The 14,362-nt window shown below is 40.2% G+C and overlaps 1 protein-coding gene across 2 annotated transcripts in view; it reads right to left on the bottom strand.

Annotated features, from left to right (window-relative positions):
• The window catches only part of TMEM38B (transmembrane protein 38B), a 52,144-nt gene extending 50,315 nt beyond the window's left edge, over positions 1 to 1,829 (bottom strand). Inside the window, exon 1 of one of the 2 annotated variants that reach the window (XM_043567146.1) lies at positions 1,603 to 1,829. In XM_043567146.1, the coding sequence (XP_043423081.1) occupies positions 1,603 to 1,714 (112 nt within the window). In that variant the 5' untranslated portion in view covers positions 1,715 to 1,829. The remainder of the gene's footprint in view (positions 1 to 1,602) is intronic. The other variant, XM_043567147.1, reaches the window with a different exon arrangement.
• Positions 1,830 to 14,362: the final 12,533 nt, after the last annotated feature.

The following is a 14,362-nucleotide window of genomic DNA, read 5'->3' as shown; positions in this document are numbered from 1 at the left end:
TCTCTCTTTCACAAATAAATAAAAAAATTTTTAAGTAAGACTTGAAAAAAATTCTTCAAGACCTCAAAGAGCTTTTATTTATGTGAGTTACAGGATTGTTAACTGAGAAAATTCTACAGTACTTATGTACTCATTTTAAAAATAATAAATGTACATGTTAACATAAATTATGTACTCTTTATGAAAAATAACTGTTTCCCAAAGCAAAAAACATTTAGTGAGAAAAGTCACACTGTTTTATATGTTAGCAAATCCCTTTTAATGTCTGGCCTCAAATAGAAAACAGCTGGACTCTCATATCTGCTTCTGGATTCAATCTGCTAGAGTATCGCTGGTCATGTAGCCTCTGGAAAACCCCACTGTACACTTGTGAGAAAAATAGCATAACAAAGACAAAGAACATCTGCGTGTTGTTATGAAAACGATTTTGATCTGGAAGTGTGAGGAACCCCAGGGTTCCTGGACCACACTTTGAGAAAGTGATTTAGCCTACACGAGAAAATTTCAACTCGTGGATGTGACATAATAATATAATTCTTTTCAAATCAAGGAAACCGTTTCTTATGCAGGCTATCTGTCCTGATTTAATGCAATATTCACCTTATCCAGGTCAAAACCTCTAACGAACAATGATTCTGACTGAGCTACAGACATCAAGGCAAATGAGGAATATTTCTGAGACCAAACAGTTTTAAAAACCACACACAGACAACAGTAGTCGGTAGAAGGTACAGCATCACCTCAAGCCCTCACTCATGAACTCTACAGGACCAGGCAGCATGAGCAGGCAGAAAGGAGAAAAAGAAGATAAATGCCTGACCACAAAGAAAGAAGAGATCCATAAAACGAAAAGGCCGGTAGAATGGCTGCAAGAGTAAAGCAATATAGGAGCAAACATCTCCTGAATGTAAAATACAAGAAAGGAAATACTGCTCCTTGATCGTATAGACTTCAAAAAAGACTCAAAATCCTGTATTAAGACAATACCCCCAGGCTACAGAGAGTGAAACTATGCGAAATGACTCTGGTACGAGGTCACTCACACGACGGAAAATGGGAATCCACTCTCTTCCAGCAATCACTTTGTCCAGCAAGATGACAGAGCGCGGCGTTAAGGGGAATACTGGTGTGCCTGCCCGAGGCTCTTTAAGTGTCGATACAACTTTCATGACTGCGGAACAGTCCATTAACTACTCATTATCCCAAGCGACCAAGTGCCACACGCTGTTTCAGGGAGCTCCGTCCCCAGGTGACTTTTAAACACCGTACTTTCCAAGGAGATGGCGGCACCGCCGAGAGACCGCGCACATCCTGGGCGGACGCAAGTAGTGCCCGGGCTCCCAAATGCGGCAGCGGCTGCCCTGTCACCCGCCCACGGCGCGGCCTTGCGGACCCTACGTCGCGCCTCCTTTGACGAGTACCGGGGTCACCACCCTTCCCGGCCTCAGTTTCCCCATCTGCGCTCGAGGGGTCAGGCGGATCGGCTCTCGCCTCCCCTCCAGCTCGGCTATAGGACTCTGGGACAGCGGCAGCTCGGCCGTTCAGCCGTCCTCTTCGCGAGAGGTACCCTGAGGGGGCCGGTCTGAGACTCCCCGCACTCACCCGGCTGACGCTTCAGCGCCATCACAGACACCAGGTAGTGAGCGATGTCAAAAAAGGGAAACATAGACGTGCGAGAAAAGGCAAGGGTCAGCTCATCCCACGGAGAGTCCATGACGACGACGGACCCCGGCAGCCGAAGCAAACCCGGCGACGGGTTCCTGCCGGGCGCGGCGAGGGGTGGGGGGAAGGGGCCGCCGCAGACGCGCGCCCTCCCGCGCGACCAGGAGGAACCTGCGCGTGCGCCCTGGGACCCGGCGCCGACGCGCTTTGGGGCGGAGCCGCGTGTCCTGGGAGCGAGCGAGCGAGCGGGTGGGCGGGGCGAGCAGCTTCCCTTCTGCTCCTGCGGGGCAGGGCCTGGTTCTCCGAGTAGGGAAGGGTCTGGCTCCGTCGTGCTGGGGGGTGTGCCAGATCCAGCAGAATAGGCAGATGAATGTAACATACATAATGAATTAAAAAATACATGACTCATGTTAACATTTAGCACATTTATTCTTTTAAAGCGAAAACCTAAAGAACTATTTAAAAATTTTATAATTTTGGTAAATGTAACTCATGTAAAGTTTTGACTCTTGGGTTCTCAAGACATTTTTTTAAGTTCAATTTTTTAAGGGTTTAAGTTACATACATTTATTCACCCTTTTTAATACAAAGTTATCTTATTTTTTTTTTTTACATTTATTTATTTTTGGGACAGAGAAAGACAGAGCATGAACGGGGGAGGGGTAGAGAGAGAGAGGGAGACACAGACTCAGAAACAGGCTCCAGGCTCTGAGCCATCAGCCCAGAGCCCGACGCGGGGCTCGAACTCGCGGACCGCGAGATCGTGACCTGGCTGAAGTCGGACGCTTAACCGACTGCGCCACCCAGGCGCCCCAAAGTTCTCTTATTTTTTAGAAATATGTGCAGTCGGAAGGGGAGACGTTGAGAATCAGATTAATGTATCTAAATTGGTATTCACCTAACATTTCTCAAGCGACTATAATGTGCAAGTCACAACGTGATTTAGTGGAGATACAAAAAAGAATACAATAATATCCTGCCCTCAGTAAGCTTGTGTTTTCTCAAGAGAGATTTAAAAAACATTTTTTAAGGACACAATTTGTACAAAGCTGCTAGGTAGAACTATCGGTGCCACGCTAGGGCAGTTCTGAGAAGAGGACGACTATTTCAGGGAAGTGATAAGGTGTACTGGCCTTTAAAGGCTAGAGGAAAGACGGACGGAGGTATTTTGGCGAGACTACAAAGTGAGAAATGAGGTTGGAAAAGAACTCCTTGAACAGCATACCATAAACTATGCGGTTTGGCTTCAGAGTCTAAGCTCTAGATCACCACATTATGCTCAGACAAATCAGAGCCAGAATCCAGTCTCTTAACTGTTACACTAAACTGGATTTTTCCTTTTTGATGGAGGTGAGGGGTAATGTGCAATCAGCCAACACGTTTAGGAATAGATTGGTGAGAAAAGACTAGGGACAGGGAACACCAAAGGTAGTTTCGTCCAAGTAAAAGGTAGTAGAGGCTGAGGACAAGAGGAGAAGGGACCTAGATGGGAAAGATGCAATAGAAGCAGAATAACCTGGATGTCAACTCACCTGTTCAAAGAAGGATATGGGGAGTGGGTGAGTAGGAGGATTATGTTACATTCACAGAAATAGGAAACAAGAAGGAGGAGCAGGTTTGGGTAAGAAAAACACAAGTTTAGTTTGGCACATTTTTTATTTGACGTGTCCAACAGATCATGCTGGCACCAGAAAATTAGAAATACATAATGAGGTGCTAGATAGATGAGAGCCTCATGGGAGTGTGCACTACCAAGGCAGCCTTATATTGATTTTTTAAAAATCTGAATATTTATCTGCTCATTTTCATTCATTTAACAAATGTTTTTTGGGTATCTGCTATGTACCAGGCATTTTGCTGGATGTTAGAAGCCCCTTCCTAAACATTAAGTGTTCAGAAGGTGGGAAAACTATAGTAAATCTCTACATTTCATTACTTATCAAGAAAGAACAGACTTGCTAAAATACTTTTTATATGTAGTTTTCTAAGTAAGTACTTTCCATAGAGAAAGGTTTTTTAGATCTCTAGCAAAACTAAAGAAAAACAAGCAATACCTGTGATTATTTATACTTTCATGTTTCAGCTGATTCTTCCCATACTTTTTATATATTCCTTTATATTTGGAATTATAGTGTTAAGAATTTAGGGGAAGAACCTGGATATTATTTCCCAAAAGTTTTTACATTTCAACAGTCTTAAATTTCACAAAATACGTGTTTTGTCCGTGGGCTTAAAAAAATAGTACATATGAAGTAATCTTTATAACATCTCCATAGTGTATGCCACTATCATTCTGAGGTATAATTAAATCAATTATTAATACCAATAGAACAACATAAAAAGCATCAGAGATTTCGGGCACCTGGGTGGCTCAGTTGGTTAGGCGTCCAACTTCGGCTCAGGTCATGATCTCAGTCTGTGGGTTCAAGCCCAGCATCGGGCTCTGTGCTGACAGCTCAGTGCCTGGAGCCTGCCTCACATTCTGTGTCTCCCTGTCTCTCTGCCCCTCCCCTGCTCGCACCCTCTCAACAATAAATAAATGTTTTAAAAAAAAAGCATCAGAGATTTTTTTTTTTAAGAAGATAAATCAAACATTTTACTTACCCTAAACAGACTAATTCCAGAAGAAAGAAAGAAATCATCTCACACTCTACTAGTAATCTGAAACTTGTTTCATTTCAAAACTGTAAGAATAAGCTGGGTCTCCATCTGCCTAGACTGTAAAGAAAAAAAATTAATCTAAGGGAAATGAAATTATAATCTTATCAAAAGATAAGTTCTATCCAAATTTTAAATATTCTCACTGTATTTGCTTGTGGTCAGTGCTTCAGTTACTTAGTCTAATGAAATAATACAGAATAGAAGGAAATGGGCAATGAAAGGAGAAAAGGCTTTGAGTTGGTAACAGGGAAAGGCAACATTGGGGGAAATTATATGTGAAAATTAAAACTTTTACTGATTTTTGGAAGCAGTTTACAAAGTTATATAATCATTGCAGATAAAATGAATCTGTGTTGTAAGGTATTGCTTATCTATTAGAAAGTAAGGCTAGTCTAATTGTGTGAACATCTGGAAGAGTTTTGACTAAACCCATTTGAAACGTTTGAGTTAAAAAACATGTGAAACTAATTTTTAAAAAGCATGTTTCTCAGCAGCAATACTATTGACATTTGGGGCTGAACAATTCTTTGTTGTGGGGACTGTCTTATTTATGCCTTATAGGATGTTGAACAGCAATCCTGGCCTCTACCTACTAGATGTCAGTAATACACACACACACACACACACACACACACACACACACACACAATTGTGTGTGATAACCAAAAATGTTTCCAGACATTGCCAAGTGTCCCAGTGTAAGGCTGGGGTCAAAATGCCCCTCATTCAGAATGACTGTTATAAACAAATAAATTTTTTGCAGTCTGTGTCTCTATTTGTACAAACATGATGGTCATGCCACTAATATTAATCATCAAATTTAATTCTAGAACAACTCACATAAACCTCCTTAGTCTTGGCTTGCTCACTCATCCCCCCCTCAGGTCAAATTGGCAAAATTCCAAAATGTAATCCTAGCTATTCCTTCGCTGCAGTACTGCTTTCTATCCACTGAGTGGCATGCCTTTCACTTTGGGAAATCCCTAACAATAACTTTTTAAAGAACCATAGGGGCGCCTGGGTGGCGCAGTCGGTTAAGCGTCCGACTTCAGCCAGGTCACGATCTCGCGGTCCGTGAGTTCGAGCCCGGCGTCGGGCTCTGGGCTGATGGCTCAGAGCCTGGAGCCTGTTTCCGATTCTGTGACTCCCTCTCTCTCTGCCCCTCCCCCGTTCATGCTCTGTCTCTCTCTGTCCCAAAAATAAATAAACGTTGAAAAAAAAAATTAAAAAAAAAGAACCATAGAGTCCATACTTAGGAGGTTTCAGGGGCTAATTACAATTCTAAACTTTGGTACTCCAGTTACATATGCTCAGATGTGCTGACATGTGCTGACAGCTCAGAGCCTGAAGCCTGCTTCAGATTCTTTGTCTCCCTCTCTCTGCTCCTTGCCTGCTCATGCTCTGTCTCTCTCTCAAAAATAAATAAACATTAAAAAAATTTAAAGTTATTGGATAGGTATTGGATAACTATGCCATATCAAATTATAGTGTATTAATGTATGACATTTACTACAAAATATGTTTAATTTGAATTCAACTTTTTTAATATCCAGTATTACCTTGGAGAATTAACGACAAAGCATCAATTGCCCTCAAAATACCCTAGATTCAATTCAGTCAGTTCAGCAAGATGCTGGTGCATGAGATTTAAGTGCTAAACCAATTCAAGTATACACCCAATTTTTAGACTCAGTGTGTATCTAATAATAGTACCTTTGATATGGTGACTTGTAAAATAAGATTTGCTTCACCTATTTCTTGCACTGAATTCTTTTCTGTAAATATCACTTATCCCTTTAATATAAACTGTCAAACTAAAAATGTTCTTCATGTGTAACAAATGCAAATTTACCTAATTAAAAGTCTGATGTTGTTAAAAGGAATATCTCTAGTATCCATCAGTGTAAGGAATGCCAAAAAGGGAGTTACTCACCAGTGCACAGCTATCAGGTATCTGTGGTTACCAATGCCCAAGGTTACAACTCATCTCTGTTCAAGATTAACAGCTACCAGGGCACCTAGGTGGCTCAGTCAGTTAAGTGTTTGACTCTTGACTTTGGCTCAGATCATGATCTCACGGTTCGTGGAATCGAAGCCCTGAGTTGGGCTCTATGCTGACAGCGGGTATCCTGTTTGGGATTTTCTCTCTCTCTCTCTCTCTCTCTCTCTCTTTCTCTGCCCCTCCCATGCACACTCTATTTCTCTCAAAATAAATAAATAAAAAGAAAAAGATGAACAGGTACCAGGGCTCCTGGGTGGCTCAATAGGCTAACCATCCAACTCTTGATTTTGGCTCAGAGCGTGACCTCAAGGCATGGGATTGAGCCTGGTGAGGCTTCCTGCTGGCAGAAAGGCCTGCTTAAGATTCTCTCTCTCCATCTCCCTCTGCCTCTCCCCTCCCTTCTCTCTCTCTCTCTCTCTCTCAAAAAAAAAAAAAAAAAAAAAGAAGGATTAACAGGTACCATTAAATCAAGGAATAATAACATTGTAGAAATTGAATGGACCCTTAAAAAAATACATTGGGGGCCGCTTGGGTGGCTCAGTAGGTTAAGTGCCGACTTCAGCTCAGGTCATGATCTCATGGTACATGATTTCAAGCCCTGCATCAGGCTCTGTGCTGACACCTCAGAGCCTGGAGCTTGCTTTGGATTCTGTGTCTCTGTCTCTCTCTGCCCCTCCCCTGCTCATGCTCTGTTTCTCTCTCTCTCTCTCTCAAAAATAAAATAAACATTAAAAAATTTAAAAAAAATACCTTAGAGGGGCACCTGGGTGGCTTAGTTGGTTAAGCGTCTAACTCTTGATTTTGGCTCAGGTCATGCTCTCATGGTTCATGAATCTGAACCCCACATCGGGCTCTGCACTGATGGCCCAGAACCTGCTTGGGATTCTCTCTCCCTCTCTCTCTGCCCCTCCCCGCCCCTCTCTCTTTCAAAATAAATAAATAAACTTTTAAAAAAATTACCTTAGACTGTAAGTCATAGAAAACAGTTTTGGGTAGCTTAAACAAAGTGGGGGATTTACTGAAAAACTACCAGGAATCTCATGTAAGCCAAGGAAGAGTTGAGCCATTAAACCCCAAGAAGAGCAAGAAGCTGGCATTTCTGGGGCCAGCAGCAGCAGGTGGGGGTGGGTTTCTCTCAGTTACTAGTGATAGTCAATGTCAACATTGTTCCATCTCTGTGTCCCCCTATCAATACTGCAGGAGAGAGAGCCTGTCCAGGCTGGTACAGAGGTCTCCTCCTGCTTAATCAGCTCTGGAGAAACACTGGGTCACATGGACCCACAGCATCCCTAGGTATCAGAGGCAATGTCCTGAGAACAACCATCACAAGAGGTGTCTACTACAATCATTTTCTTTAGCCCATTTATTACAGAGTAGGAAACTCAGGGCTACAGAGAGATCACAAAGACAGTCAGTGACAGACCAGGATTTGTTGCAATCTCTCCTAAGTATTCCTCCTAGGCTTTCTCCTGTCCCACAGGAGATACTTCTCTTAAAGTTGCCTTTTGCTAACAGACCCAACATCTCTACAGTGATGAAAAGGCCACCAGATAAGAGTCAGGAAGACTTACTAGGAGTCAGGGCACAGGGTCAACAGCCAGGATTAAAGGAGTTTGTCGTTTCTAGCAAAACCAGTTTGTTGAAGGGGCTGAACTCGGTGGAACAGAATCAGGAAGTGGATTTACCTTCCTTCATACAAGACCTCCCCCAACTATGATCCTATGTCAGATCTTCCCTTCCCATCCTTTAACTTTATCTCAGCAGATCCCATTGCTTCCTTATCATTAAAGATACTAAAAAATAAAATTAAATGAAAAATTAAAGCCTGCTGCAGTTGAATTGTCAATCTTGCATCTAATTCAGAGCTTTTCCCATTCTATCAGCTCAGGTCTGCCTAGCCCAGAAACTTGCACTGGTGGAAAAGGGTATGGTATGGTCTTTTACCTTTCCTCATCTTCTGCCCTTTCCATTTTCTGTGCCCTTCAAGGTCAAGGCAGGAGGTAGGGAAATTATAGAAAAGAAACAAAGGCCTTCTAGTTAACAAGTGTTCATTATACTTTTGGGTTTTGTTTTGGCTATTGCTATTTTTTTAAGGTAGGCTCCCAGTGCTGACTCATTCATGGGGTATGTTTCGGTACTCCACAATGATGCCATGGACCTCTGTATGGCAAGGTTTCCCAACATCTACGGTTACAGCAGACACCATCAGATGACTAACCCAACAGGTATATCCAACGCTGCACATTGAGTTAAACCATTAAATATTGCTTTTACAGCCTCTAGGCAACGGGTGGCCATGTATTAGAATTTTGGCAAATGAAACTGAAGAGGGAGTCTGTTGGAGTGCTTCTAAAAACAAAGTGAAGAAGAACAGAGTTAGCAGATTGACACTGCTTGTCCTTAAGACCTAACTATACAACCACAGTAATCAAGACAGTGTAGTACTGGTAAAAGAACAAACAGATCAATGAAAACAATGTGGCTTCTTATACAAGTGTGACCTATGCCCTTTAGGTGGGCCTTCTTTCTTTCTGCCTTGAGCTAGAGCAGCCATCTTGTGACCATGGGAGAAAGGTCAAGAAAATAGCAGATAACTGAAGATATCAGCTATCTCAGACTTACTGTTTTGTGAGAAAAAGTAATCCTTTATCTGTTTAAATAGAGACTGAATTGGCTTGCAGGAGAGCAATGCATCTCCTTTCTCATAGAAGAGTAGTAAAGCAAGCACTCTAATCCTCTGAATTCCCTTCTATGAATTTCCTTTCAAATTGTTGACATCTTGGCGTGTTGGGAGTGAAAGTCTCTGGACGAGTTATTATCATTAATTAAGTCCTGGCTACATTGTCTACCTCCTCTTTTTAGAATATGAAAGTAACATCTTTTGTCTTAGGGGCGTTAGTTGGAATTCCAAGATGAAAAGTCCCAATTAACATCTTGTTATACCAGAAGACAGGCAAAAGAGAGAGATTAGAAAATGAGGTCAATGAGTGAGGTTTGAAAGAAAATTCATGTAGCTAAAGCTAGGAAATCACAAACTGTAAGTGATCTGTGTAGATGGGTTGATTAAACCAAAACATTAGCAATGAGAACATAATGTGCACCTGACATTTGAGCAAACCAAAGGAATCCTACCTAGAGATTCTGAAATGTGTTCAAACAGGGAATGAATGTGTCCAAACAGGGAATAAATGATAAGGAGGGTCCATAAGTACAAATGGAGAGGGTAAAAGGCAGTTGCAGGTGGTCTCTGTCCAGTAACAATCACTGAGGCAAATCAATCCAATGTAATGCTGCCCTTATATGTCAATTGACAATAAATCCATATTCCATTGCTTGAGCCCAAAGATGTCTAGCTTTCATACAGCATGTATCTACATTACATATCTCCCAGGTCTATTTTTAAAGTCCATGTCAATTAGTGAAATTTTATATGTTTCTGTGGACAGAATATGTATTCCAGGTACTGCTTTAATCACTGAATGTTCTTTAAATATCTGTAAATCTGTGTAAGTCATGTTAGATGTAAAATCTGTAAAATGTGAAGATATATTAGTATATATTATCCATACTCTATGCAGTTTTGCATGGAAAAATTAGTAACAAGTTTCCTTAGTCTGAAAAAAAAAAGAAAAGGTAAGAGAATATTTTTAATAACAGCACAACTTAATATAGGCATTATGATGATCTAAGAAGGGAATAATGTCCCAAAGTGATTTAAACATGGAAATGTATTTTTTTTTGCCCTGCAAGCAGTTCATGAAACTAGAAATCCAGCATGGAAAATCCAATATAAATCTCTTCCTGTCTCTACTACACTCAGTTGGATTGTCAGATTATTTATAATGTTCATTCACTCAATATGTATCTCCTCTTTCAAATGGGCCCTATCAAATCATAATAGCAAAGTCTTTCCCTCCACCTCTTTAGCTACTTCTCTATCAAGCTTAGCCAGATAGTAGCAGCATATCAAATTGCATTTTTGGTTTTATACCAAGGAGTTCACCTGGGAAACTTTTTCATCTTGGGAGACAGTATAGCATAGTGGTAACATAAAACACACAGTCTCCCAAATCTGACTACTTATTGTGTAACCTTATAGAAAGCATGCTAAATCTCTCTAATCCTGTGCCTTCATCTATAATTTAGGATTAGCAGTACTTACTTCACAGTGTTGTTTTCAAAACTATGAAAACATGCATATAATTTGCTTAGTGTAGTACCCAACACATGGGTACCTACTTGATAAATCTTAGCTATTAGTCTTCTTTTATGATATTCAGATCTCTTGGAAGGAACTTAGACATTCTTTCCTACTGCTTTCTTTACTACTGAAGTTATATAGATTCTACTAAGTTTAGAGGCAGAGGCAAAGGCAGAGGCGTAGTAGTTAAGATTGCAGGTGCTGAAACCAGATATCCTGAGTCAAATCCTGGCTCTGACCCTTGTTAGCTCAATGACCTTAGGCAAGTTTCTCTGTGCGTTGGTTTTCTCATTTCTAATATGGTCAAAATAATACTGTGGACCTCATGGGGTTTTGTGAGAATTAAATATATTAATACATGCAAAGAACAGTGCCTAGTGCATAGAAAGCCCTCAATAAATGTCAGTTATTATTCAGAATTTACTTAACCAGCATTATGAGGACTTTAATAACGTTTTCTTATCATGTATATAATTCAGTTGGGACCTAATTTATTTGAAAAATACCTACCACATAAAAACACTCTCAAATTTGTGATCTAGTATATTAACCTAAATAATGAACAAAATCATCTGTGTGCAATAAAAAAGAATCCTTAGGTAACAGACTTAGAAATTTCAGTGAAGTTCTCTCTAGCATTCCAACAACGACAAAAAAAAATAGGCATTCCTCCTTTATTTGCTTCCTTTTGGTTTTGTGCTTTGTTTTTTATGCTTATTTCCTTCTCTTTAGCATTGTACCTAGTAATAATAACGTGTGCCCAAATAGTAATAACAATAATGCATTTCTGAATATATGAAGGCAATGCTATTGCTTTGACTAAAGTCATGTTTTTGAGGTTTTCTTGGGTTCTCTTATCACATTTTCTCAGCTAGAAGCCATCTACATTGGAGTCTACCAGTTCAAGTCAGAAAAGTCTTTAACAGGACTTCCAATCCTATAAACTCACCTAACTTTGAGGTGCCAAAGTAAAAAAAGAAAAAAGAAAAAAGTCGGGGTTAACCAGGGCATATTCTAAAGAAGGGCTGGGAACATTCCCTACCACACAGAGGTAGAACAACTAGGCCAACAGTTGCTGCATATCCATAACCGGGAGAGAGGCTGGGGATAAAATTAGATTTAGGGACATTGAGACTAGGTAATAGAGTGGATAATTGGCAAGTGTGGTCAGTCAGATCATAGCTGAGACTAAGAAATCCAACCTGAGGGCCAGGTGAGGATTAGTCAGCTGACATAAGCAGGAACAAAGTCAAACATTACCAGAACAGAAATGTCAGGTGAAAAACATTAAGCCAATGAAGCAAGAAACACCTCAGGGACAAAGTATAGATGACCAGCCATTGTAACCCTACTGATGCTAACACTTGGCAGGAGCCACACAAGGATTTCTCCCACATGGGTGAAGAGTTGGACCAAAAAGGATTTCCTTTCCTAAACACACCTCCTCAATAAAAGCTCGAACTATGAAAGAAAAATTTGATAAACTGGATTATATTAAAATTAAGAACTTCCAATTATCAAAAGATACCATTAAGAGAATAAAAAGGCAAACACAAAGTGACAGAAGATGCTTACTATATATATTTATCTCCAACAGAAAAATCTTACCCTCAAAATATAAAGAATTCATATAAATTAATAGAAGTCAATTAGTTTTTTTTCTAAGTTCAGGATAAAACCAAGGAAAAACTTGAACAGATAATTTACAAAGGAGGCTAACCAAATAATAAATATATGAAGAGGTGCTCAACTTCAACAGTCATCATGGAAAATCAAATTAAAACTGCTTATTAAAATTGCCAAAATTTAAAAGACAGACAACGCCAAGCACTGGTGAGAATATAAAGCCACTTGGACTCACATACACTGTTGGTAAGAATCTAACATGACACAACCACCTTGGAAAACTGACATCCTCAGACCTACAAATTCCATTCACAAATATTCATAGCAGCATTATTTAAAATAGCATAAAACTGAAAACAACACAAATGTGTATCAAAAGTAATATGGATGGGGCACCTGGGTGCCTCAGTTGGTTAATCACCATCAGGGATCTCATGTTTCTTGAGTTCGAGCCCCATGTTGGGCTCTGTGCTGACAGCTCAGAGCCTGGATCCTGCATGGGATTCTGTGTCTCCTCTCTCTCTGCCCCTCCCTGACTTGTGCTCTGTTTCTCTCTGTCTCTGAAAAATAAATAAACATTAAAAATATTTTTTAAAGAAAATATGGATGAATAAATTCAGATATACACTTGCCATATATATATATATATATATATACATACACACACACACATACACACACACACACACACACACACAAACATTCTGTACAGCAAGGAAAATGAATGGAATACTACTACTTGCATTAACATCAGTGGATCATGAATATCAAACATAATGTTGAGAGAAAGAAGCCAAAGGTTTAAAAAATTGTACATTCTGCATGGTTCCATTTAAATGGAGTTCAGGGGCACCTGAGAGGTTCAGTCTGTTAAGCATCTGACTCTTGGTTTCAGCTCAGGTCATGACCTCATGGTTCGTGAGTTCAAGCCCCACATGGGGCTCTGCACTGACAGTGCAGAGCTTGCTTTGGATTCTCTCTCTGCCCCTCCTCTGCACATGCTCTCTCTAACTCTCTCTCAAAATATAAATAAATTAAAAAAAATTTTTTAATTAAAAAATAATAAAATTAATGGAGATCAAAAACAGGCAAAACTAATCTGTAGAGTTAAAAGTCAGGACGAGTAGTTTCTCCTGGAGGCAGGAGAAGGAGCGTTCTGGAGTTCTAATTTTTTATTATATCGGTATGTTCACTTTACTGAAAATAGAGTTACACTTTTAAGATTTGTGCACTTTCAATGTGTATTTTACACCTCAAAATTTTTTTTCAATTAAAGAGGAAGAATGATATTTTCTAACAAACTTACAAGGCACCTTGGGGCCACAGGCTGGCCCTGACTGTGTTTTCTATTCTCCAGAAGAAGTCCAATCTCTGTAGGAGTAGCATGATGAGCCAAGGTATAAGTCTATCCGAATTCAGTCAAAGGCACTATTATGTTACCAGCTGAGTCAGAGGTTTCTTCTGGAACCCTGACAAAAAAATAGCTAATTGCATGCAATTTTCTTAATTCATACTCTCCTGAAGTCTGTTTCCTAAAGAAGTCCCTCCAGAGAAGATGAAGTTAATAATCATCTTGGAGTTAATCTTCAGGTGCCAAAAATCTTGGGCCTTAAGAATGGTTCACTCTTTATAACATCTACTTTTTAAATATATATTCAGGAGCAGAGATACTTAAAAAGTAGGGGGAAGGGTCAGATACCAAGTCCACTGTGGGGCCCTGAAGTATGCCTCTGGATGCTACAAGAGCTCTCTTTTCCTTCCTGAAAGGGAAGTATTTTCAGCTAAGTAGGGGTAAGATTCTTATGGTGTTGCTTGAACAAACATATACTTTGGGCTCCATATATAACAATTTTAGTGGGCACTTAGAACTTAGAGCTGAGTGGAAAGGGTACCTGAAGTCAGGCTCAAATTCATTAAACATCTATTCTCCACCAGGCTGCTAGATCATGAGAACCAGTGAGAGTGGGGATGAGAATACATCAACTCCCCTAAAGACTGCCATTCAGAAGAATAGCGAATGGTTCAATAATCCTATAAAATGACCACCACCATCTCTGCCTACGTTAGACTCTTGTGAGATATTTGTGAGAAAATTCCAATAGGCTGGTTCATGCATCTATTCAACTTTGTGTGTAGATGAAGAATACTTCCAGGCTCTTGGGAGCCTTGCTGTAGATGGTGCACAGACAAATGAACAGACTGTATAGCAT

This window comes from Prionailurus bengalensis, chromosome D4 (assembly GCF_016509475.1).
Source record: "Prionailurus bengalensis isolate Pbe53 chromosome D4, Fcat_Pben_1.1_paternal_pri, whole genome shotgun sequence".
NCBI classification, from domain to species: Eukaryota; Metazoa; Chordata; class Mammalia; order Carnivora; family Felidae; genus Prionailurus; species Prionailurus bengalensis.
This window is presented reverse-complemented; position numbering and strand designations above follow the sequence as displayed.